The sequence below is a fragment of the Puma concolor genome, chromosome A3 (assembly GCF_028749965.1).
Source record: "Puma concolor isolate L17-30 chromosome A3, mPumCon1.1.hap2, whole genome shotgun sequence".
Classification (NCBI taxonomy): Eukaryota; Metazoa; Chordata; class Mammalia; order Carnivora; family Felidae; genus Puma; species Puma concolor.
This window is the reverse complement of record NC_141669.1, coordinates 71,523,639-71,550,822: the sequence shown is the minus strand read 5'-3', so window position 1 is coordinate 71,550,822 and position 27,184 is coordinate 71,523,639. Positions and strand designations below refer to the sequence as shown.

The window sequence follows — 27,184 nt, the reverse complement described above, 5'->3', positions numbered from 1 at the left end:
GAAAATGATTGCCAGTGGGTATAATGATAAAGCATTTATCTGAAACTCTTAAGTCGACGGAAGGGCGTTCTTTTTTCTGCTCTTCCCCCCTTGCTCTGCAGAAGAACAGTGGTAGCTCCCACGCTTCATTCTTCTTTTAATCCCTATTCTTCTCCTTCTTATAGGAGAGGGAGAGAAAAAAAAAAAGTGTGGCTTTGCTTCCTACTAGCGAAGAAAGGGAGGCAGCTGCTCAGAAGTTCAACGGACACACAAAGCGTTAATATCACACGGGTAAATAAATCTTCTGTGATCACTTCGGTCCTAGGCAAAGGTAAGTGTCTTTGAAGTTATCTGAAAATGCTGGTGTAAATTAGACGATTGAAAGTCACCTTACTTTCTAAATTTCAAACTCAGTAAATTGACTGAAGTGAAATGAGCTGGGCTAATAGAAGCTGCAACTTACAACTTAGTTTGCTTCAAATGCTATTTTTGTTTTTGGCACAGATATTAGCACTAAATGCCATAAGTATCTCTAATTCATGCCTTCTTTACTTTCTGGTTTCCTGAACTTAAAAACTAGGCAAAAGGGAAAGCAGTTGTTGTCGATTCTACATCTTAGGCCCATACTCTGGAGGATACGAAAGACCCAAATATTTACTCCTGCAACATACTGAAAAGCTGTGTCTTCCCAGAATCAGGCCCTCTGAAAATCATTTAGGACTCATCAGTAATACGTCAGAGGTGGCTGCTAGGCTTGCAGTTTACCTCTGCAGAGCATGCATTACGTTTCCATGGTCAGTTTAAGGTTTGAGGTCAACATTTAATACACTTTTCGTCTCAGGGGAGTCAGCTTCTTGGTTTTCAGAATCCTACCTCTCTCGCAGGACCTGCCAAGATAGCCTGTTCCGGAACAATCACAGACATATCTGTTCCACCCATCCCTGCACATGCCATTGTTTTTGCAGGGGTTGCTAAGGCACGGTTTTGCTGTTTCCCTTGAGCAGGAGGGCTTCACTCCAGCAGTACTTTGAATTTCAGCCATTTGCCGGATATCTTTGCTCTGGCCATCAATGAACAAATCTCTAATGCAGCCCACGTAGCCATAATTGAGCAGAGCAGTCCACACCTCGGTGGGGAAGACGAGGCCAGCCTTATTTTCTGGCAAGCCCCCCAGGTACAACTCATCATCCAGGTCCAGAATCTCGCTCTCGCCAGGAGCAGTATAGGGTGTGCGCAGCGTGTTGACAGAAATGGTACCTGTTGCAGAGACAAGAGAACACACAGGTCTTTACAGGGTGCAACATGTTCTAAAAATCACCCTTTCCCTCTTTCACCTTCCTAAGGGTACACTCCTTGAGGAAAGATGTTTCTGATTTTTGTTTCTATTCCTGGTGTGCCTTATACTTCCCAGGGGAGTGAACAGTAATCTGTAGAAATAAGGCAGACCGTAATTAAAATGATTCCATTTGAATTTAGGAATGGACACCAAAGTGTAGAGCCAAAAAGAGTGTTTGTCAGCCTTTAACAGTTAAGAAAAGAAGAAAAGGAAGATTTAAAAAAAGAAGGAAAGAAAGAGTAATTGGCATTCTATATCCCTCTCCAATAGTTCAGTCAATAAAGAAAGAAAGAGACAAAGTTGACATTCTACATTACTCTTTTGAATAAAGTCAGATTCACGTTCGTTAGTGCTCATTTTCAAAGCTGGTATGCAGCTGCACACTAAAAAAAAAAAAAAGTTGTATGGCCCCACCTTTAACTGACTTGATTGCTTTTATTGAACACAACAGTCTGACAGATCATCTACGTCAAAACTCGACTTTAGGGGCACCTGGGTGGCTCAGTCGGTTAAGCATCCAACTCGGTTTCAGTTCAGGTCATGATCTCACAGTTTATGAGTTCGATCCCCTGTTTGCGATTCTCTCTCTCTCTCTCTCTCTCTCTCTGTCTCTGTCTCTCTACCCCTCCCCTGCTCATGCTATCTCTGTCTCTCTCAAAAATAAATAAATAAACTTAAAAAAGAAAACGACTTCATCACTCTCGGCTGTATCAATCTACTGATAAACTCTATGGTCTTGGTTTACTCATCCATAATATGGGCGTAATAATTTGGCATATCTCTTATGGTTGCTCTGTTAAATAAAATAATATTAGTAAAGTATCTGGTTTATAATAAGCATTACATAAATGTGTGTCATGATTCATCACAAGAACCAAGTCAAACTGGCTGTTTACTTTTTACAAATTTTTAATTCCAGGGGCGCCTGGATGGCTCAGTCAGTTGAGCGTCCGACTTCAGCTCAGGTCATGATCTCACGGTCCATGAGTTCGAGCCCCGCGTCGGGCTCTGTGCTGACAGCTCAGAGCCTGGAGCCCATTTCGGATTCTGTGTCTCCCTCTCTCTGACCCTCCCCCGTTCATGCTCTGTCTCTCTCTGTCTCAAAAATAAATAAACATTAAAAAATTTTTTTTTTAATTTTTAATTCCAGCTAGTTACTCATCTAAATCTACAAGTTTTGTTTTGTCCCCCCTCACTCCAAATGTAAGAGGAAAATAAATCAATTAGTTCACAAATATACAGGAATGCTGGTTTTAAGCATAGGAAGAAAAGGTAGGCATTAGCATGGACTTAATTGAGAATCATAGAAAAAAATTGTGGAACCCATTAAAGAAAAAAAATGAAAGACAGAAGGCAGTTTCTTATTATAATTTCCACCATGTACCACCAAATTACTCAAAATTCCACCAATATTTTATCTCCAGAAAGATCTCTGTATGGTGCCATGCTCGCTGCCGACATAGAGTCTCAGGGATTTGGGGGGCAGCAGGCACACAAAGAAGGCCAAGAGACAGAAGATGGGGTACAGAGGGAGGGACAGAAAGGCAGAGTCTAGTAGAGGTAGAGGACAGGTAGGATGATGCATTTTAGTTCTTTCACAGAAAACCTAAGGTCCACCCCCAGGTGAAAATACGGCCTGTGATGAACGTGAAACGTGCATGTAACTGAGGATGCAGGGCTGCTGGCCTCCGTGTTGTGCTCAGGAGCATTCCAAATCCCAGCAGAAGGGGCGCTTCTCAATACAGGCAGCATAATGGGATCTGTCTTTGTGCGAGAGAAGGGCATAGAAGCCACTGACGCCGAATGCACAGGCAGCCAAGTTATTACGAGGACATTTGTCTCTCTAGACTTCCACAGAAAGAAATAGAGAAAGCTCCTAGGGGAGAAACACTCAAAAGCGTTGCTATTTTGGCCTTCCAAAGGGGGAGGATAGCAGGTATTTCTTAAATTTTTTTTTTTCAACGTTTATTTATTTTGGGGACAGAGAGAGACAGAGCATGAACGGGGGAGGGGCAGAGAGAGAGGGAGACACAGAATCGGAAACAGGCTCCAGGCTCTGAGCCATCAGCCCAGAGCCTGACGCGGGGCTCGAACTCACGGACCGCGAGATCGTGACCTGGCTGAAGTCGGACGCTTAACCGACTGCGCCACCCAGGCGCCCCGATAGCAGGTATTTCTTAAGGAGGCAGCAAAAAGGCAAAAGGGTGAAGCGTTCACTTTTACAGTTCATATTTGTGCAAGTGTATAGAAAACTCATTCAGGAGCACACAGATCCCAGAAAATCCTTAGAAAAAAAAATAAAAAAAAATGAGCAAGAGTATTAATGACAAAGGAAAGGTGGACATTAATATTATATACATATATATTTTTTTCTTAAGCAAGAAATTGTATGTAATGAACACAGTGATTTCTGTCTTTTTTTTTTCTTTTTGTTTATTTTTGAGAAAAATAGAGAGCAAGCAGGGGAGGATCAGAGAGAAAGAGAGACACAGAATCTGAAGCAGGCTCCAGGCTCTGAGCTGTCAGCACAGAGCCCAATGCGGGGCTCGAACTCACGAACTGCGAGATCAGGACCTGAGCCGAAGTTGGACTCTTAACAGATTGAGCCACCCAGGTGCCCGGTGATTTCTGTGTTTTAAGACAAAAGGGAGATGGATTCCACTCCCTGTTTTCTAATTAGTTCAAAAGGCTTCTTAGAAATGAACACATGATATTGAGAGACAATTGTTAGGAGACACAGAGCAAGTGAATAACGACAAAGTTTTACAAGAGTGGGCTACGTTTGAAAAAAAATATGTAATTTTCCCATATACCTTGTTATTCATGGAACAAGATGGATTCAGCTCAGGAGATAAAAACACTTGGAAATGCTGTCTTGCCCTTACAGGTGGTGTGAGAAGTCTGCACCAAGAGGGTGCCTGGAGGATTCTTGAGATGAGGGATTCAGTGGCTGGCATAACACCCACTCTCTCATCTGCCCCACAGAGACAGCACAGCTCAGTACACTATGTAGTCTCCACAGTGACGGTGTCTTCATTCTGACAGGTATTTCACACAATCACGCAGAAATTGAGCGTGGGGACACGGTGACTGGGTCTCCCTATTTTTATCTATGGTGTGTTCGTGCCTGCTTTGAACAAAGTATTGTAAGAAAATTCTGATATGTTTTTATAAATATGCTTGTTGCAGCCAGAGTAAGATATTCACTATAATTTTGTGATTAGCCTGGAGTTTTCTGATCACAACACCTAAATCAATCAACGGTTTTTGTACACCCCAGCGCACACATGCAAACACACACACGGTGAATAGTTCTATTACTTCTGAGGCACTCTGATTTTCTTCTTATATAATTTTTTTAATATAAATGCTAGACATGACCCACCAAATTAATTTCAGGACCAATTAACAGGCTGTAACCCACAGTTCAAAAACTAATGATTGAGTAGTTAGTATCATAAAAGATAAGGATACTTTCCCCATAGCGCCTCATTGTCCCTTGGAGAGATAATTTTAGAGGTCTCATGGGAAGACGTAATGCAAGATCAGAGGGAAAGCAAAAGGAATATAATCCTAACCTCAACTCAAATACAATCCAGGAGGAGCTAGAACTTTAATTTAGCTCTGGATTCAAGGTAAGAAGTTACACCGAACACATGCATATATCAGATATCATTCATTAAAATATTTTCCATAAAAACATAATAGAGACAACCATGACTAAAAATCAACTACTATGCTCTCTACAGGCTTTGCCGATGCATATGCACTTATATTTTAGACTGTCTTTGTTTAAAAGATGGCAAGAAAGAAATAGAACTTAATTTATGTGGGAATGGAAACAATTATGTTTATATTCTGAAGGTTCACAAAGTAAAAACTGGATTTATTTTTTAAATTATTTTTTTAAGTTTATTTTCAGTGAGAGAGACAGAGAAGGAGAGAGTGAGTGAGTGAGTGTGTGAGCAGGCAAGGGGTAGAAAGAGAGAGGAGAGAGAATACCAAGCAGGCTTAGTGCTGTCAGCACAGAGGCTCAATCTCTTGAAATATTAGATCATGACCTGAGACAAAACCAGAAGTTGGACGTTTAACTGACTGAGCCACCAGGTGCCCCTAAAAACTGTACTTGAATAATAATTACACGTTATTACTGAGTAAAACTCAGATATTTACATTATATTTTTGTTTTTTAATATTTCTATTTCTATTATATTTCTATTTATCTCCCATTTAGCCATTTATCTCCCATTTAGACATATGCAAATGTCCTGAAGTATACACATTTCTGATAAGTGATTTGAATCCCAAATTCCTTACAGATTTTATTATTGGTATGAATCAAAGGACATTTTCACCTAAGCGAAAGACTCATCACAGAACCACGAAATTTATTTATACCAATTTAACACATACATATGACCATAGTGAAATTTTGATATTAAGGTTCCTAAGTGTCTATTTCATTACAATTGAGTTATAAAAGGGGTGGTTACCAAGAAAACATAAAATGAATACTTAAACCTTGTTTATTGATAATTAGAGAAAATGGAGTAGTTGCTACAGCTGTATATATCAACAGAATAGGAGAATTTTCAAAACGCTGAGTTAGGACCACATGTAAATAAAGGTTTAAGAGAATAAAAATCTAGGTATATTATTGGTTTATCCCTCTATCTTTTTCCAGACATTACACCCATTCATGTGTTCTCTTGGAATAGCTTGATTATTCCATACATTTCACCTTCTTTCACTATAATTACATTTAAAGTTTTTGGCAAATTAAATTTTATGTAAACATTGCTATATTTGAACTATTAAAATTGGTAGATGGAATTTGGGGACTTCTTTGGATCAGTGTTTCATGCTTCAATATTTAAGAATCCAAAGCACCTTGTTATTTTGCCTTAAGAAATACAATTTCAGCTAAAAAATAAATATATTTCTATACACTTATATGACTTTTATAATCTTAATATAGAAATCACATTAACTTATATTAATATTTAACCTGGTTGTTTTTGTTGCATATGCAAAGGGTAAGACAAAGGTGATAAATAGACAAAGTAATATTTATTTAAGAATATTCATGAAGCATTACTAATGAATTCATGCTTTATGCAAAAGTACACATTAAAGGGGAAAAACTGTTGAGAACAGTTCTGAGTTTATAAAAATGGAAATCAGCTTTCCAATTTCATCTGGTATTTATAACCTATTAGTTTCCACTTTTTTTTTTCCATCTAATTTTTCTTGGATATTTCACTTCCTAAAGATTAGTTTTCAGGGTGAAAAGAAGAATGGACTGAAGGGGAGATTAAAAATAAGAAAATTTGGTTTATGCTCTAAATTACTGCAAAAGTTTAAGGGACCAGGAAATGGGAGGTAGGAAATAGTGTGCTGTAATGGAGAATGGTTTTGCCGGGTCAGAGGAAACCGACTTTCATACTCTAGCTTTTGTGTAACTAAGTAGCTGGCAAGCTGGACCCATACTGGATTCACCAGGCCTCAATGTGGCTGTTATGAAAAATAATGGAATTGACTTGGTAGTCAAAAAGGTTCCTTTTTGAATAAAATTTTCTTAAATTACTACTTAAAATAAATTTTAGTTACATACAAATTTTATTTTTCTGTAATTCTGCTTCATTTTCTCATTGCAGAAGAGAATCAGATTCCACAAACTTACAAATTTACTTGTCAAATTCATATTGTATTAACAAATTCAAACTCAGTAACAAGGCACGATATAAGTAAGTGATAAAAGTAGAAGGAAACATCAATTACATGGTATGATGCAAAATGCAAACTATAGAATTCTAATAAGATAAAAAAAATGAACCATAATATTAACAATGGGAGTTTGGGATATGAGTGGATTATGAGTGAATGGTTTTCTTTCAGTTTTCTGTGTCTTTTAAAAACATAATATCATGTGTTAGGTTTATAATAGGGACTGAAATAAATTTATTTAAAAACAAAAGAAAAATACAATTTTAATATTGCTTTCTGCTTATTCCTATGTGTTTTCTGCTTACTTGGATTCAGCTGTGAGCCAGGAATTTCAAGAATTAAACCAGTATATGAAAAAATAAATCTTGGAACAAAATTTAAAAGTTTGATAATATCCTGTAAGGGGAAATAATGAGGAGGAAAAGGGCACATCGTGTACTATGGACAAGTGGAAACCAACAGCCGATTAGCAAAATAACCTGTCATTATCTTTCAAAATTAAAAATGCAATTGGCCCAGTGATTCTAGTTCTTAGAATCTATCCTATAAAAATTCTGATCAATATACACAAAGACCTAACATGAAAATTTTCTTTTTAAATTAATTTGAAACAGTGAAATTTTTAAAAGTAAAAAGTCAAATGTTCATCAACAAAAGAAGGACTAAGTACACACTGATATGTTCAAACTAGGATACATGATGTCACTATGAATAATGGCTCAGAAAAAGTTTTCAGTAGGCTTTTTAAGTTACCTGATAATTGATGAAGAATGGTCTTGTGTGTGTGTGTGTATATATATATATATATATATATATATATATATACACACAGTTATTTTATATATGTAAATGTATGTATAGCTATATTGATACAAAGGAAAAATACATGGAAATTTATCAAAATCAAATTATTTTAGTGGTTACCTATGACGGAGGGAATGAACTAGAGAGGGGGGTGTGTGACATGTGAAAACTCTCACTCACTTTTTGAACTGCCTGAACATTTTCACCAATAGCATATATTTGTATTTATATGTTATGTACATGCCATGTGTTAAGCACATGCACATATACCAACATACATACTCACTCATAGTAACATATGTATACACACAAATTTTTAAAATTCTCCAACACAATGATGGACAGCTGTAAACATCAATCTGGTAGCATATTTTATGATTAAAATATTGAAGTTACAATATTATTGTGCAGAATTTCCACAGGTTTCTTCTCCACACGCCACAATGATTGTCACTGCTGCAGGGTGTGGTCAGGGTCCCACGGTGCAACTAACACCATAGTCCAGGGTCTGCCCTTTACACTGTTGGGCCAGGAAAGGAGATTAAGTAGATTGAGACAGCAGGTTCCATCTCTCTGGGTTTGATGGATTTACCAAGCCCATAGGACTGATGTATAAAATAATCAGTCAGTAATTGTCTACAAGATATTTAATATCACAGGATATGGAATGCTACCTGTATAGCTCTGCCAATATGAGATGCCAATTTACAATCCAAATGTTTATTCATTTATTACAGAAAATTTAATCGGTATAGGAGCCTGAATATTCATATCTTTATAACTGGTCAATTATACCTGTCTACTATGATCATACTTACAATGAAGAATTATGTTTATTATATAGTAATGGCAACTAAGTATGTCATATGTAAAATATATATGCACATGTTAACAAGGACTGGAAGAATTTGTGCAACACTCAAAATATTTGGGGGGAAATAAAATCTATGACTTCTTTTTAAATATGTTCAAAATAAAGAAATATAAGCATCAGTTTAATAAAACAATCTATTTTATGCAAAATTGGCTCCATCTAGTCATCAGGATCGTCGAATAATTAATATATTATTGATAAAGTGCTTCAGTTTTACCATTGATGTGTAGTGCCTTATAGACATTTGTATAAAAAATATTATAAAATTGCTTAAAACTATTTCAGTGTTTGCAACAAGCTACTAGGTAGAGGTATGGGAGGAATGTTTATAGTCAAAGAGCAAATTTAAATCAAGACCTAAACAGAGAAATCGTCTAATGGTTGTTCAAGTAGAAATGTTTAAGTGTGGTGATTCATGAATGGTGCACACAGAAATCAGTGCTGGTAATAGATAGCTAGAAAGTGCTGTTCACATCAAACAGTGATTACTATAAACCTCTAATTATGTGCTCTGGAGAGAGCCTTGTGCCTTTCCCACTGTAATTTCTAGTTCTTAAACTGGAACTCTGTGACTTCAATTCAAATATCAATGGTTTCTTAGCTGTTAAATGTAGGCTTACCCATGAATAACCACTGATACAATCTGCTGTACTCTGCTGTATACAAGCAGAATTTGACAATAATAATGAGTTTTCTCTTTGATTTCAATGTGAAATGATGGTTTGAAAAAAAAACTGGCAGTTTGCTATAAAAATGCTTGAGAGGATACCCTTGACTGAGCCAAAGAGCTTAACACAAATTTAAACAATATTCATGCCCCAAGAAAACAGTCATTAACCTCAGTCTAATTTTAGCACAATTCACACTTTAGCTAACTACCTGGACAGTTATTTTATGTTCAATTTGGGAGCAAAAGAGAGAGAAAGGGGAACTCTAGAAAGGGAAGAGGGGCTGGTAAGGAAATGTTCAGTTCTAAGTCCTACAAAGTTTGCAGAGTAATGAGCCTCTTCAATCAGATTCATTAACTCAGCAACTTAGGGGTTTTTGCTCTGTTAAGTAGTTAAGCTACCCATTGAGGATATTCCCTTTCTGCAGCACTCAAATCATACACTCTGATCCAGGAAATCATGCCTGCACTTTGTATGGTTCCTCCTTTGCCAGTCAAGTGCAGCATCTGAAAATGCCATTCATGGCTCAGCCCACTAGGTCCCATGTCACTGGTCACAGACTAAGTGGGTGATGGAAGGAGTTACGGTGTGCCAGGCTGTGGCCAAAAGTAGCAGGCAAAGTGGGGGGATTAAAGTGTCTCTTTCTTTCCCATGTCACAGAATGGAAGAGGGGTCATATAGCCTAACACAATTAATGGTGCTGAAAATCAAGTTCCAGAAAGGTCTTCATCTGTAGGCAATATTTCTCATCGAACAAGGGGCTCTTATACCAACCTTTTAGTAAGCAAAGGACCGACAGGCAAATTGTCAGAAACATGGGCAGTGCTGGCGACTATCTTCCTTGTCACTGCATGCTTACTGTGGCTGCACATCCCAGTCTGTAGAAAGGAGTGAACGGCTTCCCTATGATTAATTTTCCTTCTACCTACATGTTTGCTAAATGATACAGGGTTCTCATGAATAAGTGAGGATAGCAGCTCTGTTCTCTTAAGAGCTTGTCATTTTTGTACCAGGCTTGCCACAGCTCTCTAACAATTGTGTCACTTCCTCACTGCATTTTTTTTTTTTTTTTTTTTTTGACAAGTGGGCTTGGAGTATGGCGTTGTATTCGTAAAAAAGGGCAGCACCTGTTATCTTATATTGTGTAAACTGCTTTCAGGAAGTAATGTGAATTCCTTACAAACTTGCATTACAACTAAAAGAGAGCTATTACTTTTCAAGTATAAAGATGATACTACTTGTTTTAGAATATGAGGGGTGGTTTGGCACTGAGCCACTCACACATTTTTATTATTTTTTCTTATACCAAATATTTAGTAAACAATTACTATTGCAAAAGAAAGTACCAGGACCAGGAATAAGACATTCTCATTCATACATAAGTTTACTTTATAAAGTGTTCGGGGAATATTAAAAATTCAGTCTGGGGGCGCCTGGGTGGCGCAGTCGGTTAAGCGGTTAAGCGTCCGACTTCAGCCAGGTCACGATCTCGCGGTCCGTGAGTTCGAGCCCCGCGTCAGGCTCTGGGCTGATGGCTCAGAGCCTGGAGCCTGTTTCCGATTCTGTGTCTTCCTCTCTCTCTGCCTCTCCCCCGTTCATGCTCTGTCTCTCTCTGTCCCAAAAATAAATAAACGTTGAAAAAAAAAATTAAAAAAAAAAAAATTCAGTCTGTTTTAACCCTTCCTCTGATGAAGGTAACCAAGAGTTACTGGCATCCAATTAATAGCCATGGCTTTATTCCTACTAACATTATGATCAATGGTAGAAAGAATAATTCTCAGCCTTAAGCTCCCTCTACTTTAATAACAGAGAAAATGGCTCATTAAATATTTTTATATATTCAGCTAAAGAGTATCCCAAGCAAACTTCATCATCCATGAGTCAGAAAGCGGACCACACTGACCTCTTGTTGTAGAAGCCTTGTTTACCCACATTATACTAAGAATTAATTTTCGTATAGCCGCTGAATATAACTGGTGTGAAAAATGAATAAAATGAATTATTTCTTGAAATTGTAAGTTTATTAGTTTCAACTGAACTATAAGTCTTAGTATTTCACCAACCTGATTCAGAAATATCCTTTAAGTAAAATAAAAGCTCATAGAGCTATTCACTCAATTTTTAAAAGGCTGCTTTATACCAAACCAATGCAGTGTGCAAATATAGAACTTAATTAAAATACTATATATAAAATATTAACAGCTGCAGTTATTAACATTGCATTAAACTCCCTTGAGCTAGGCCAACACAAAATGGACTCTCTTTTTTTCCACTTCAGTAAAGGGCAGAACTTGGTTTAGCTAACAAGCTTTGGTTTTTGTAGCGTTTGTCTCAATTCACTAATCTGAAATAGTAATCACATAAAAGTACTTTACCATCCAAACATCACCAAGCATACTAACTTTATCTTTCCTTTGGATTTCAACAAGAATCTGGTGTTTTATTTTCTTTCCTAATGCAAATTACACCTCTCCAGGCATGTCTCTTCCTCCCATACAGTATTGAACTTTCTAAATTAACACAAATATTCTCTGCGTTTGACCTTTCGCAATGAGGGGACAAACAGGGCAGTTAATAAACCATAGGCAATTTGGAAGAATTAAAGAACTTAAACAGGAAAGAAAAAGGTAAATTTTATTTGGCTTCAGGATTAAGGTATTTAACTGATCCTTATTGTAATAGGTCATCCAAGGAACTTGGGAAACTAGACTACATCATCACCTAAGACTAGCATAAATTATGATTATCAAATGAATAATGACTGGATTTATTTTCCTTTAATCTTTCTTATATATGCATATGTGTGTGTGTGTGTGTATACATAGCCCTTTATATATGTAAATATTTGAGATTAATTTAAAAATTTTATTATAGGTATATTTTAAGTCAAACTATATTATCCACAAGTTAATATTTCAAAGCACAAGATTAGTCAATGCTCCAATCCTCTTTTTAAGACTTCGGTTTGAAAGTTCCAAGTAGCCAGTCAACTGCTAACTTTGGTAGAAATAAGACAGGCTGGAGGACGTGAAAAGGAGGTACTCTATTGCTGTATTTCTGTATTCCCATCAGTGTCCACTCAGCTTAAATCAGAAAAAAAACAAAGAGACAAAAAAAAAAAAAAAGGAATCTACTTTCTAATGGAATCAGCATAGTACAGTAGGAAAAAGAAAGAAGAGTTGTCTCCTCACAGTCATTTAAGACACTGTAGAGAAATGATAAAATAAGCACAGATAGCACACGATGGTAACTAATCTTCCATGTGGAGGGAGACCAAATTTCCTCAGAGGGATGAATCAGAAATAGTCTCTGAGATAATTTGAGGATCAGAGCAATGGGTTCTGACCTTCTTTCAATTTTCCACCCTCACCAACACCTCCTTCTGAATTCTCATTCATTCCCTTTCTTTATTTTATTGGGTTATATATGTAATATACATAATATAATATAATATATAACATATATATATTCTAGGAAGTCTGTCACATTCTTCTTGATAGATACACAGGAAAACGAGGCATGACTAAGAGTGAAACAGGACACAGTTCTGCTGCAGGGAGACTGGGAGTAATCAAGCGACAAGGGAGTCTGTGAAAGGAGCACTCACCACAGGGCTGCAGCACAGCCCTCCTAAAATAGGATGATGATCACAGATTACGAATCTGAAAGAAGCCCTAAGTGTCCTCTGGACTGTGGTTCCCATACTCAGCTGATCATTAAGTTCCTTGGAAAGCTTTGCAAAAGTATAGAATCCTAGGTCCTATCACTGTTAATCCTGCTTCATTGAGTTTAGGAGTCAGTCAATACTGGGCCCTTCCCAATATGTTTTATAAAGGAAGAAATTCAGACTCACAAGAAATGCCTTCGTCAAGCTTATATTCAGTGGAAAATCCAGAGTAGATGGTATGGTATATAAGCAAATAAGGAAATGCGGGAAGGGAAGAGAGGAGCGTTGTCTTCTTCCTCTTTTTAAACTTTTTTTTAACATTTATTTATTTTTTGAGAGACAGAGAAACACAGAGCATGAGCAGTGGAGGGGCAGAGAGAGGGGGAGTCACAGAATCTGAAGCAGGCTCCAGGCTCTGAGCTGTCAGCACAGAACCGGCCATGGGGCTTGAACCCACCAACCGTGAGATCATGACCTGAGTCCAAGTCAGATGGTTAACCGACTGAGCCACCCAGGTGCCCCAAGAGTTTCTTCTATTAGAAGAAGCTTATTTGATTTGTAAGTGATAAGAACAATCAGAGCATGGGAGCATAGGGTGAAGAAAGTAAAAGAAATAATATAGTTGTGCACCTGAAATAAGTTGCCTCTTCCCTTCTCCCTCTCTCTCCCCCTCTCCCCGTCTCTTTCTGGATTTCCACCAATGCTATTTCCTCTGCCTGGGTGATCCTTGCCCTCACAAACCTAATGGTAGTCAATTCCTTAAACCTCATAATCCACTCTCCAATTTCAGAGTAAGTAAATGTTATTTCTTCAGGCCTTCCCTACAACACTCCCTCCTTTCCCCAACCACGTGTGTGTGTGTGTGTGTGTGTGTGTGCATGCACACCTCCCTCCCCCCAACAGGCACGTGCATACACACACACACACGCACACACACACACTTCCAGGAAAAAAGTTCAGAGAAGGAAGCCAGAGGAAAGAATCCCTATTGGTTCAATTCAAACATTAGAAAGGGAAGCTATTTGGAAGTCAACAGAGTTTTGCCAGTGTTCTTGAAATCCTACTACGTTGATTAAAGTGTTTTTGATACCACAGACCCAACTTAGACAAAAGTTAAAATAAGGACTACAAATTACACTAAGGAATTTATATGTGGATTGCTGAATTTTCTTTTTTTCATATTTTGTATTTGCCACTTCAGGCACCTCCAAACATCCAATGATATAAGCAATAATTGATAATACAGGAACCCTGAATTTTGTCATTTTCAAATCCAAGATAAAATGTCTTGCAAGATTTGGCACTTGATTATCCAATAAATGTTCATTTGAGAAGTGATTCCAGAAGCCATTTGAGCATTTGGGGTTTGATGCCCAACTGTAATGATTAATTAGCTCCTTCTGGTTCTTATATGATATGAAACAGAAATAAAAACAGAAAATTTCCTTTACCCTAAAGACAGAAATGCAGGAAATCTTAATATATCTTGGTTTTAATTCCTTTGGAGTGGCAAGGGGTAAATAGCATGTTCCAGCAGATAAACAGGTTAGAAGAAACGATAAATTACCTGACCGTCCATCTCTCTGGAAGTCCACATGATACCATTCTCCATCATTCACCTTCTTCTGTAGGGCTTTGATTTTTATTGTACCTGACCCCATGTCCAAGAGGAGGTAGAGATGGCCATCCAGCATCTCAATAGCAAAGAAGTCAACCTTTATCATCTGAGGGTGCTTGGCATCTTTTTGGTGTCTTGGCTTGCCATGGCTAAATAAGATGAGGCCATTTGGCTCTGTTGTACGGAAATCAAATGATATGGAGCCTGTTTTCTTTGCATTCCATTTAGGCAAAGAGATGAAAGACTCTGGGGTTTCAAAGGTGATTGGGTCCAAAGTTGCAACATTCTCACATTTAAATGCTACCACTCCATGGATCTTCATCTTAGGGTCTCCTTGTTTGGCAAGACGAGATAATTCCAGTCTTACATCATTATTTTTATATACAACCTGTGGGCAGAGGATAGCAGTGAGAAACCAGGCCCATCTTTTCATATGCAGAACTTGTCTTCAGTTAAATGACTTTCAACACGTTTGTAACACATGTAACATAATGTTTAGTGCATTTTGATATATGAGATAGCTTTCTCAGCCAAATAAAAATCAAGTATCAACTCATTAAACAGTAACCATTCCAAACTAATTTCTTTCAAATAATGTGTGTACATACACATACAAACTGGCTGCAGTTAATTCAAATAATTTGAATGGATCTGTATACAGCTTTCATTATTTCAAGCGTGTATAGAGTCAAACTTACAAGACAATGGCTTTTCTTATGATAATTCATTTATTAAATAGAAAGGTTTTTCAGTTTTCCCACCACTAAAGTATTTGAAATTACTTTGTGTAACAGTCACCTAAAATACAGGAATTCTTCTATGGTCTACATAGTCACAATGCGTATAAACTTTGTAAGATAATCACAATAAATTGAGGCAGAAAACATACTGAATTTTCTCAGAAAAATCATTAAATACAACTAAAATGCAGAAGCTCTCTTTTTCCCTGTGGCCTATGTTAACAACTGTTTGAATAATGTTAGGTAACTCTGGAAATGTTATGTTTGCTCTAAATCCATTCAACCTGTACTACGTGTGTTCCGTTTCACTTTTTTTTTTTTAATTTTTTTTTTTCAACGTTTATTTATTTTTGGGACAGAGAGAGACAGAGCATGAACAGGGGAGAGGCAGAGAGAGAGGGAGACACAGAATCGGAAACAGGCTCCAGGCTCTGAGCCATCAGCCCAGAGCCCGACGCGGGGCTCGAACCCACGGACCGCGAGATCGTGACCTGGCTGAAGTCGGACGCTTAACCGACTGCGCCACCCAGGCGCCCCTGTTCCGTTTCACTTTAAAGTACACAAATGTAGAGCAAAGTTTGTCCTAACTCTCATTTCCCAAGGCACTTCATCTCAATGGGCTGGGTGGTTCTTTCTGACTGCTTGCTGATAGTTCTTATGGCTTTTTGGACTCCAAATGGTACACTGGACAAATCCACTGGTAGGATTCACAATATCAGGCATCTGCTATCACATCACCTTAACAAACTCGAAGCCATTCTGACATTAAGATAAAGAGAGATCCATACCCTTTCTCTATAAACTGCATACTAAGCATAATTACATTTCCAAAATACACGTCACACTGACTTAAGAGTAAATTAGCTATCTATGTCCAGTTAACTATCTAAATTATTTTAAGAAGCCATTCAAGAATTCATAGCAGCGAATACTGACAAGTTCTAAATTCATTTATATTTATATAATAGAAAAAATAAGACAGCCTGTGTCTGATTAGTGCTGTAAAGTTAACAGGTCAATATAGCAAACCTGTGGCAAAACTAAACTGAGCCAATGGTTAGTGTCGCTAATGAATTTCCTGATATAGTGTGTTAATGGATATTTTATTTTTCAGAGTAAGAGTGTAGGCCTTGGTATCAGACTGAGTTCAAATGCTAGCTCCAGCATTACCTAACTGCATGATCTCCCCAAGCCTTACTTTTCTCCCTTTTAGGGAGATAGCATCTTACAGGATGATTGTAATGGTTAAAGAAGAAAATGTATGCAAGTGAGAGAATCTACATAAAGGCAATCATCCAATGCCAGGCCCATTGTAAGATTTCAATAAATATCAACTACATCAAACTGCATGATAATAAATACCATCATCTTGTAGACACAGAAATAATGGTGGTAAATTAATCTATTATAAGGAAATGTTTAGAAATTAAGCACATACTTGGGACGCTTGTGTGGCTCAGTGGGTTAAGCATCTGACTCTTGATTTCTGCTCAGGTTTGTGAGTTCGAGCCCCACATTGGGCTCTGACAGGTGGAGCCTGCTTGGGACTCTCTCTCTGCCTCTCCCCCGACCCTCTCAAATAAACTTAGAATGAAAAAGAAATTTGGCACAAATATATAATTGGTATTTTATACCTGATTGGTGCCTACCAAATAAGCCGCATCTTTCCAATGCTAGTCCCATTTCGGTGTACCTTTATCTTGAAGGAGGATTATTATAAAGAATAACATACCAAATTATTCTTTGAGAAAATATGTATAACTGTTCAATAAGTGTAGATTGACAACAAAAGAAGAGAAAATGGACTTAAGCAATAACAAAAAGGAATTAGATTAATTCTTCAGTATACTTTCTTGAAGAGAGGAAGAGCTATTAAGCCTTGGGAAAGTTGATTCAAGATTGTCTTTCTTTGGGGATCTTTAGAAGTGGAGAAAATGGTTTCCATGGATGACAGTCCCAAGTTTTATAACCTCTCACCATGACTTTCAAGCTATCCAAGCCTGTATTTTTTTCACGTTTCCTGGTAATTTATATTTTATTATCTGGAGATTCCCTTAACAAAGGTAGTGATCAGGAACGAGTATAATATTTTCTGACCCAATTGATGCAGATGATAAGGTTGACCTATGCTAACACATTGCCCGTGAAATAGAACCACTGCCACAGAGTTGGGTGTTTCTGACGTGAGTAAGTAGGTATATGAATGCATATACTGCCTCATGAGTCCAAAATCAGCTACCAAAAACTGAAGGATGTGGGGTTGGGGCAATTCTAGCTACAGATTTCAGCAAGTGATTTACAATCTCATGAGTGAATTGGATACCCCGGGGAAAGGGAGGTTCGAGAAGATGGAGAAGAAAAGCAGGGATTCCCATGATCATATAACTTAGGGTTAGCCATGCACACACACACACCTCCTCCAACTCCTCCCTACCCCACCAAAAAGATGATGGATCTCCACCACAATCTATGCTTTGGGCAGACAGGGTCCCTGCTCACCATAGCCAAGCACCAAGATTAGTACCTGGCACAAAGTAGACACTCAATAGTTTCTAAGAATTGAATAAAATTCTTCCTTCACTTTTTAAACTTAGTCCCAGATTATAGACTATCATTAACAATACTTACAAATGCAGTTAAGTAAAGCAGAATATGGTATTGCAGACCAGTCTCACACACTCGCTGCTATTTTGAGCGTATTTCTCCAGAAAATGTGGAAACTTCTGTGCATGTTCACTTATAAATGGTAAGCTGGTTTATGTATTGGAAAACTTCACCTTCAAACTCATATTGTAGGGTTTAAATTACTTTTTGAATGAAAAACACCCGAGTTAAAATTCTCCAGAGGTAGAATCATTTTCCTGGAAGAAGTATCTTGAGGAGAAGCAAAATGATGTTTTCTTTCTTTTTTTTTTTTTCCCCTTTCCTATTTTGTATTCTTTGAAAGGCAACTCCAGAAGACAGAAAAGCAATTTTGGATAGGCAGGCTGATAGCTCTCAAAACTACACTGCTCCTTCATCTGACCCAGATTCCATAATCACCCTACTTTTTGAAAGTTAGGCTTACTCTTAAAATGACCTGAATGTAGTTCAATTATAATAATAAGTAGACTGCAAGCACTCCAAATTTTCCAAAAATTCATGTGTAAGCTATTTTTTGCTTCTTTCTGAGATAATATGGCTCTCGATAATTTATAATTATTCATATATCTTTTTAATTTATGTCAAAAGTTGTAACTTATTTAATAGTTACAACTTTCAAAAAATATCTATATACTCTAACGTCCTGACAATTAGATGATATTATTGCACATTCATTTGGATCAGTTCATAAAATCAAGATTTCTTTGGGGATATTGATTTTTCTTTTTTTTTTTTCTTTTTGAAAAGTAATTCAAAATGTTGCATTTCATTTCTCTGCTTCATGGGCTCATATCATAAATCCCACAGGGATAAAAACATAAGAAACACTAGGTTTTTTGTTATTTATTTGTTTATTTAGCTGCCATATAATTTCCACATTTTGATATGATGACCTTTTCCTTTCAACATTTGTTAAAATTTTAAAACTGTCCCTCACACTTAAATATGCAAAAATAGAAGAAATATGTTTGTATTTTTATATCCCTAGGTTTGGATTTTGAGGTAAGCTGTCACTGAGTATTTTATTTGATCTTGATATCAATCTTTTTTAAAAAGGGAAATAAATAGGCTAAAAAATAAAAAAAAATAATAGTAAGTTTGAGAGTCTGGGTATAGACTTGGCTTAATCACAAAGCTAGTATCTAAGTTCAGTTGCCTATCCTCTCTATCTCTCAGTTTCTTAATTTTATATATAAAACATATATATCTGAAAAGGAAAAAAAACATGTCATGTCTATAAATCCTTGAGCCTCCACCCCCCCACCCCGCCACCCCCTGTCAATCTATGTGATTTGGGACAAAGGTAAAAGATGTTCTATTGTTCCTTCTCTTTTTCTAGCCTTTTTCCAGTTGTGGTTTTGATGTCAGGATATTGCTCTCTACTCGGGGATATAATGAGACACTAATCCGTTAGGTAAAGGGAATATACACCTACATCTTTAGGTACACAGACACACATCAAGCATCATATGTATCTAAGGTTTGTACAGATGGTCCTGGAGAACTGGTGGCTGATAGATAAGGTCCTTCCACAGGAAGTGGCAGTGTGTGAAATAAGCAGATCAGTAGGAAAACATTTGCTACTCACACAATGACTTTTTGTTGTTACAAATAAACGTTTCAGCTTAGAAATTTTCATGAGGCTCTTGAATTAATTAACATGCACTGATCAAGGCAGTTAGTGTCTTAACTATGAGAGTATACATACAGGGTGATGAAATGGGTACCGAGCTTAAAATCAAGGAGTGATGCAGGGATGTAGACTCAGTTGTGACCTCCCTGAGAACTTGAATGGCTTATTCTAATCTGAGCTTGGATTCTCTTCCATTCTTGAGAATAGTAACAAAGAAGGGCCAAGAATTTGGTTCTCACGATTTCCAGGGGAACTGCAGCTCACCCACTTGCAATCCTGTGACCTTGCCCAAGTCCTTCAATCCCACAGAGACTCAGTTTAATCTGTAAAATAGAATAATCATATCTACCACATTAGGATCATTGTAAAAAAATAAATTATATTTCAATGGAAGTGCTAAAAACAGGGCCTGGCACAGAGTAAGTGCCCAAGTGACTATCAGCTGGCTGCTCTTGTTCATGTTGTTGTTATCATAAATACCAATATTATTATTCTGAGAGCGAATGAACGGAGCTGTAACAAAGGTAACAGCTAACAGGGCACATAGTAGCTGACTGCTGTTTTCAAGTAATTAACAGGACTGCAACCAGAAGGATCAAAGAGATCAAAGCAGACTGGGGCTTCTTTTTGTATCCTGATACTTATATTGCAGTTTGAAGGCTTGGCCTATAGATAAGGTTTCTTAGCTAGAAAAATACATAGGAAGCTAGGGAGCCTGGGGCTTTTATTTTCACTCCTGAGAGAACTTCTGTGGCATCTGATATCAACAAAAAACACCACCGTCACCACAACAAGAATCAGTTAAGATTTATTGAGTACTTATCTTCTGTCAGACCCTGTCATAAGAAATTTATACGTATAATGTGTTTACTCCTCACAAGCATCCTAAGAAATAGAAAACATTATCCTATTTTATCAATAAATATATGGAGGAACAGAACTCGCTGAATGTCTTTTATCATGCTCATGCCAAATACTGTGAAAAGCTAACGATGTTAACTTCAAATTCTGTGTTTGTCTCGCAGGAAATTTCATTTATAGTTTTCACTTGTAATTCCACTTATGGTTTTGATAGCAGTTGCTAAGCAGGAGATTCACAATCAAACAGCTATCCGCCACCATGCAAAAGGATGATCTTGCTATGAGTTACATGACAGTATCTTTCCTTCCATTTGTCCTCATTAAAATATCTCTAAAAATTTTGTTAACCTTTTTATTTATTTTTGAGACAGAGAGAGACAGAGCATGAGCCAGGGAGGGGCAGAGAGAGAGGGAGACACAGAATCTGAAGCAGGCTCCAGGCTCTGAGCTGTCAGCACAGAGCCCGACGTGGGGCTCAAACTTGTCAACCATGAGATCATGACCTGAGCCAAAGTCGGACACTTAACCGACTGAGACACCCAGGCGCTCCTAAAATATCTCTAAATGAATCCAAGATCACAACTGAGCAAGAATGTGTTTTTGTGTGGCTATTGACTAAAATGTCTCTTCAGGGGCGCCTGGGTGGCTTGGTCAGTTAATTGTCCGACTTCGGCTCAGGTCATGATCTCACGGTCCGTGAGTTCGAGCCCCATGTCGGGCTCTGTGCTGACAGCTCAGAGCCTGGAGCCTGTTTCAGATTCTGTGAATCTTCAGATTCTCAGATTCTTCAGAATCTTCAGATTCACTTCAGATTCTCACTCTCTCTCTGCTCCTCCCCTGTTCATGCTCTGTCTCTCTCTGTCTCAAAAATAAATAAACGTTAAAAAAAATTAAAAAAAATGAAATAAAATGTCTCTTCAAATCCAGTTTAAGTAATGGGGCTTACTTCTGTTTCTAGAACTATAGTGTAGTTTTTCAACAGGTATGCCTTTTTGGATATATATAATACTAGGATATATATAATAAAATATTAGAATTAAAGTATGAGAATAAACCAGTGTATTTTCTCACAAATGTTTGATATTGGTATATTTATCAGTAATGTGTGAACTATATGTGAACACACACACAGCTTATACATTACCTAATATAAACGCGCTTATATGTAACATGTCAGACTAATATTAATGTCCAGAAAAATATACATATATATTAGAATATATAGTACATCTCTAGATAGATAAGTAGATAACACATACATATATCATATACACACCAAAATGCTAATATACATACACTAATAGCATATAATAATTCCAAAAATTAGAGAGTTCTTGGCTAAAACACACAGATGGTCGCACTCATTTGGAATAAAAAAATGTCTTGGCCTAAAAGCAAATATCAGCATTTGTAAGCTTGGCTTACTCCAAAGGAAAGGCTGCAGCCAAAAGAAAAAAAAAAAAAAAAGATTTATTTTATTATTAAAGAAAGTAGAAAATTAAACAGATTTTCTCCAATGTTCCTGCCACCATGAAGACACAATTGTAAGAGTGGAGTAGAGGCAAAGTGGTCACTTTTTTTAGAAAAAATCACTGCACTCATTATTGTCCTTTTACCCAAGATCAAGTTTCCTATGCTGTTCACTTTCTTACACTGAGAGCCTAGCACAGAACGTGCTTGGAATAAAAAGATGAAGAAAAAAAAAAAAAAAAAAAAACCAGTTTGTTGAACTTAACTGACTAAGGGACTAATAGGATTTTAGCTTTTCTGAGAATGTCCCACCACAGAAGTGTCCATTTATAATGTGAATATGCACAGTTGAGGCAGCTGTGGGTCCAGCTGCAGGGCGTGAGTCAGAGAAGAGGTAGCAGACAGGAAATGCACACGCCCTGTTCAGAGTAGCCCAATATCACTTTAAAAACAATACCAAGAGGGGCACCTGGGTGGCTCAGTTGGTAAGTGTCTGTCTTCAGTTCAAGTCATGATCTCACAGCTCATGAGTTCAAGCCCCGCATCAGGCTCTGTGCTGACAGCTCAGAGCCTGGAACCTGCTTCAGATTCTGTGTCTCCCTCTCTCTCTGCCCTTTCCCTGCAAGCATTCTGTTCTCCCTCTCTCTAAAAAATAAATAAACAATAAAAAAAAGTTTTAAACAATACTTAGCGTTCAGGAAATTTGATTTAAAAGAGTTACATAAGGAATTTTGAAAGATAAGAAAGTTCTCATTTGGGGGTGGGGAGGGCAGAGTTGGTGTTTTCCCCCCATAATCTAATCCTATTCAGAGATTATGTGCAGATAAAATTTTCAACTAAATTGAAATTTTCCCCCTACCTAAATAAATAAACTAATTGGGGAATGTAAAAACAGATGACGATAACATCATTTCTCAATAAAGGCATGTGACTCATTAATTTCAAACCAAAAATTAGTTGAAAGTTGGAAAGGACTAAAAATAACAATATTTTATTTAAGCAATGTAGAGAAAGAAATCTTTTTGCTTAGTTTCAATTAAACATGATCAACTACACCTGATTCATGAAAAGAATCTTTGAAAAGCAAAAGAAAATACCCTCTTGCTTTCCCCTTCCATTATTCTATCCTTGGTGAACTGCCTAAAGTTATTTAGACAACCTTGGGCACCATCTGTACAAGTTAGCCATGGGAGCAAAAGATTGTGTTGTCCCGGGGTTAACAGCTCTATTTAATGAAGCTTTCAGTGGCATATGGGTGTGTGGCAAAAGAACTTGAGTTCTACTAAATAGGAATGTCTCTTTTTCTCCCATTAAAGATTTAGTAATTCAGCAATGCCTTTGGGGGAAAAAAATTGGAAAAATGAACCACTATTTCAATTACATGAGAGCTGAGATGCCAAGTTAAAAAGTAAAAGCTGAAAACTAGATCAATCCTCCTATTTTCAGATGAGGAAACTGAGGTTCTTCAGATAAGCTAAGGGACTGTGTCTCAGTTGGCAGCAAGCTCTGATCATGAACAAGTATCGAGGAATTCAGTGTTTTGTTCCTTTTTGACTGTGTTAAAAAACAAACAAATGGAACGATGTTCCATTTGCCTCTCTACCAGAGGCATCAGATATGAGAGGCCCTTGAGCAATTACAAATGAAGAGCTGCCGTCTTTTCTGCAACATGGCAGAAAGGGAACTGTAACGGATTTAAAGGCAATTCTATCTTTAAAACCATGATAGCTTCGCAATAAGTTGACACTCAAATATAAAAATAAAAGTCCTGAGGGGAAAAATTCTTACAGTTATTTCCCCTACTAATGGCGTTTTAAAAGACACTGGAAAAGTTAACTAGAAACAATAAACTTGCAATGTTTACTGCTATTTTGCAACCAAGTGACGAAGATATTTTCAGCATCAGCCTTTCATAATCTTGCAGAATGTAACATCATAAATGAGGGTTTAAAGCTTCTATTCCAAACTGGCAGGCACTGCTGATAAGGACAATGCATGCCCACTTTATCCCAAAACTTTTTAAAGCCTCTGCTAGCCTCAATGAAGGAAAAGAGGCCACTTTATTGTTTTTTTTAAGGGAACCTATATTCCCATGAACCAAGGATGATTATCTTTGAACTGATAATAACAAAAATAGTGGCATTGGCATCAAATGTTATGTCCGGATTAACCAATTCATGTTCTTTTGCATGAGCTCAGCAAAGCTTTCTCATTATCTAATTTCATATTTTTCTAAAGGGGTAGCTATTACTATATAATATACCATCCAGTACATGTATGTTCATGGTAAGGATGGATATATGTATATATTTAAAATACCATATACGATACAGTTGGTCCTTTTTACTTTGATTTACCATAACATGTTGTATGCTATTTTAGATATGCCAAAGTTCTAACATTTGATTCTACTGTTGCTTTTTTTTTTTTTTTTTTTTAATTTAGAGACAGAGAGAGTGGGGAGGGACAAGATGGGCAGAGAGGAAGGAAGAGAGAGAGAGAGAGAGAGAGAGAGAGAGAGAGAATCCCAAGCAGGCTTCATGCTTAGCATGGAACCCAAAGTGGGGCTTGATCCCGTGACTCGGATCCGGATGACCAGAGCCAAAATCAAGAGTCTATATGCTCAACTGACTGAGCCACCCAGGTGCCCCAGATTCTACTATTACTTTTTGATTGTGTTCATTACTTTTTGGCTTAGGAAGTCCTCCCCCAAGAGAGATTTGATAAACATATTATTACATACAATATTTGCTACTTAATTTTATATGTGCTTGTGAGGGTGTATAACTTTTTAATCTTTTTGAAAGTATTTTTCTTCTTTTTTGAGATGAAGATCCAAATTGAGTCCCCCTGCCCAGATAGTTAACTTATTTAAGCCAGCACATTTCTTGAATAATTTCTCTTTTTTTTATTGATTTGTAAGACCTACCACATTTTTAAATTCTTAGATATATTGTACAAGGTTCTGTTCCTGAGCATTCTATTGTTCATTAGTTTTCTTTTTCTTTCTTTCTTTTTTTCTTTTTCTTTCTTTCTTTCTTTCTTTCTCTTCCTTCCTTCCTTCCTTCCTTCCTTCCTTCCTTCCTTCCTTCCTTCCTTATCAATCTCCACTTCATTTAATTATCATGTCTTTATAGTGTGTTCTAATATATGTTAGGTCTGTCCTACTAAGCCATTTACATTAATTATTCTAATGATGTTTATATATCATATCATATAGTTTTGTTTCCTGTATAGATAAGATAAATATATAGAGCAGAACTATTGTAGTTGCTCTGATTTAGCTTTCCAAAATATAGACCGCTAAAGCTGGTGGCAAATTATTCATTCAAACTCACTTAAAGAGACTTCTGAATAGCAAAAGGAAATTACATCTTGCTTAGAATTACATTCCTATTATTATAATTATTTGTAAAGTTATCATCCATAAGTGATTATAATAATTTCGATTTTAACACATCAGAGAATCTGGCCCAAGAAAACCCTTATTAGTTGGAAGATAGATATACAATTGTAGAGAAAAATAAAATCAGGGAAAAATGCAACTATAAGCACACTAATTCCAATTCAATAATCACAAGGCCTGATGGAGTTTCTTGCAGTAAAATGCCAGGAGTGGGTGGCCAGTCCATTGGAGAGATTTGGAGGACAGGCTACATGACTCTCAGCACAGGAGAAAGCAAAGTGTGGTCCACTTTATTATGGCTCTCTTCAACAGGCCAGGCCACTTGCCTGAGGACACACAGCTAGTGTCAGGCTAGTAAGTAGTGGACAAGACAGAATCTGAATGCCTGTCTCCAGACTGGGAAATAAACTGTATAACTTGTTTGTTTGTTTTCTTTCCATAGGGCTGTTTTTATGATAATTAAGTTTCCTGCAGCAATAAAAGCCATACAACTCTATTAAACCTTATTGACTTGAGATTTCAAGATCTGATTATCAAATTGTTTAACAGTCCCCTCTCTTGCCCTGGCTGGCCGGCCTTTCCTTCTTAATCACACGACTCCCTGAGCACCCACAAAGGAAACAAGGGAAGCTGATATTTAAGACAGCCAATGCTGCTGTTTTTTCACACTCACAATAAAACTATTTTTCAAACTAGACTTGTTACTAAGAAGTTGTGTATAAATATGCCCTGTAATTTTAATATTATCTGAAGGCTATGCTTTGTATGATACATACATATAGATGTGAATACAGATTCAAACAGCCTTAGGTTTGAATTCCTGCTCTGATACTTAACTACACTGCCCTGGGGAAGTTCTCTAGTTTCTCTGAAGTAGTTTCTCCCCTTTTTCAAATGAGGTTAACATTTATGTTATAGTATTATTTAAGCAATACGGTACTAGGTGCTTGGTCTTGGGCACTGAGTAAAGAGTAGCTGTTATTGTTATTATTAGGATCTTAAATGTATAAGACAGGAATGCTGGTCATTTAAATAAATAAGTGGCTGTTTCTCTAAAAGCATACTTTGAAGTAATTAATCACCCTCAAATCCTCATGTTTACCTGATTGCTTCCCAAATTTCATAACTTGGTGTCTTATCTCCATGAACTTTACATTTTGAAAGATTTAGTCTACTAAACAAAAAGTATTCATTAAGGAATACTTTGTAATTTTCAATTCAGCAAAGGAATAATGAGATGGCCTCTATAATCACACTGAGTTGATAGAACTATGGCCTGATGCAAATAGCTGTTTTATTTAGATTGCATTAAGAGTGGGTCAGTATGTATCCTTTCCTAGATTTGTTGAAATACTGGGAGTGCACAACTCTTCTTCATTTCTAATTTCAAAGACCCCCCCAAAAGCATAGAAACTCCAGGTTGTGAACTGTTACTTTTCAATTATGGCTGCTCGGCACTGGGGTATTTCTTCTTAATGCATTCTTTAATTATTTCCTTTGGAAGGTCCCTAGTGCTTCAAATGTCAGATGGGTTGTGCCTTTTGCCAAGGGTTGCTTAGTTAACTGTTTATTTAATGAATGGGGTTTTATGTGCGGTTGAATTTCTCATGGCACACGTTAGGAGATTCTTGGCAGAATTTAAATTGGAGAACTGAGAAACATATTGGCTCTACGGAAGCTCAATCAGCTCCCAGGCAGGAGCAGGGTCTTTGCCAAGGAAAATTCACTAAAATAAAAAATGCAAAGACCAAACTCACA

General features: G+C 37.1%; 1 protein-coding gene across 20 annotated transcripts in view; it reads right to left on the bottom strand.

Moving 5' to 3' along the window:
• The window catches only part of NRXN1 (neurexin 1), a 1,142,850-nt gene that overhangs the window by 630,454 nt on the left and 485,212 nt on the right, over positions 1–27,184 (bottom strand). For all 20 annotated transcript variants that reach the window (XM_086701118.1, XM_086701120.1, XM_086701129.1 and 17 more), the window contains 2 exons: positions 14,623–15,061; positions 853–1,236 (listed from right to left, as the gene is read on the bottom strand). In XM_086701118.1, the coding sequence (XP_086557244.1) occupies positions 853–1,236; positions 14,623–15,061 (823 nt within the window). The remainder of the gene's footprint in view (positions 1–852; positions 1,237–14,622; positions 15,062–27,184) is intronic.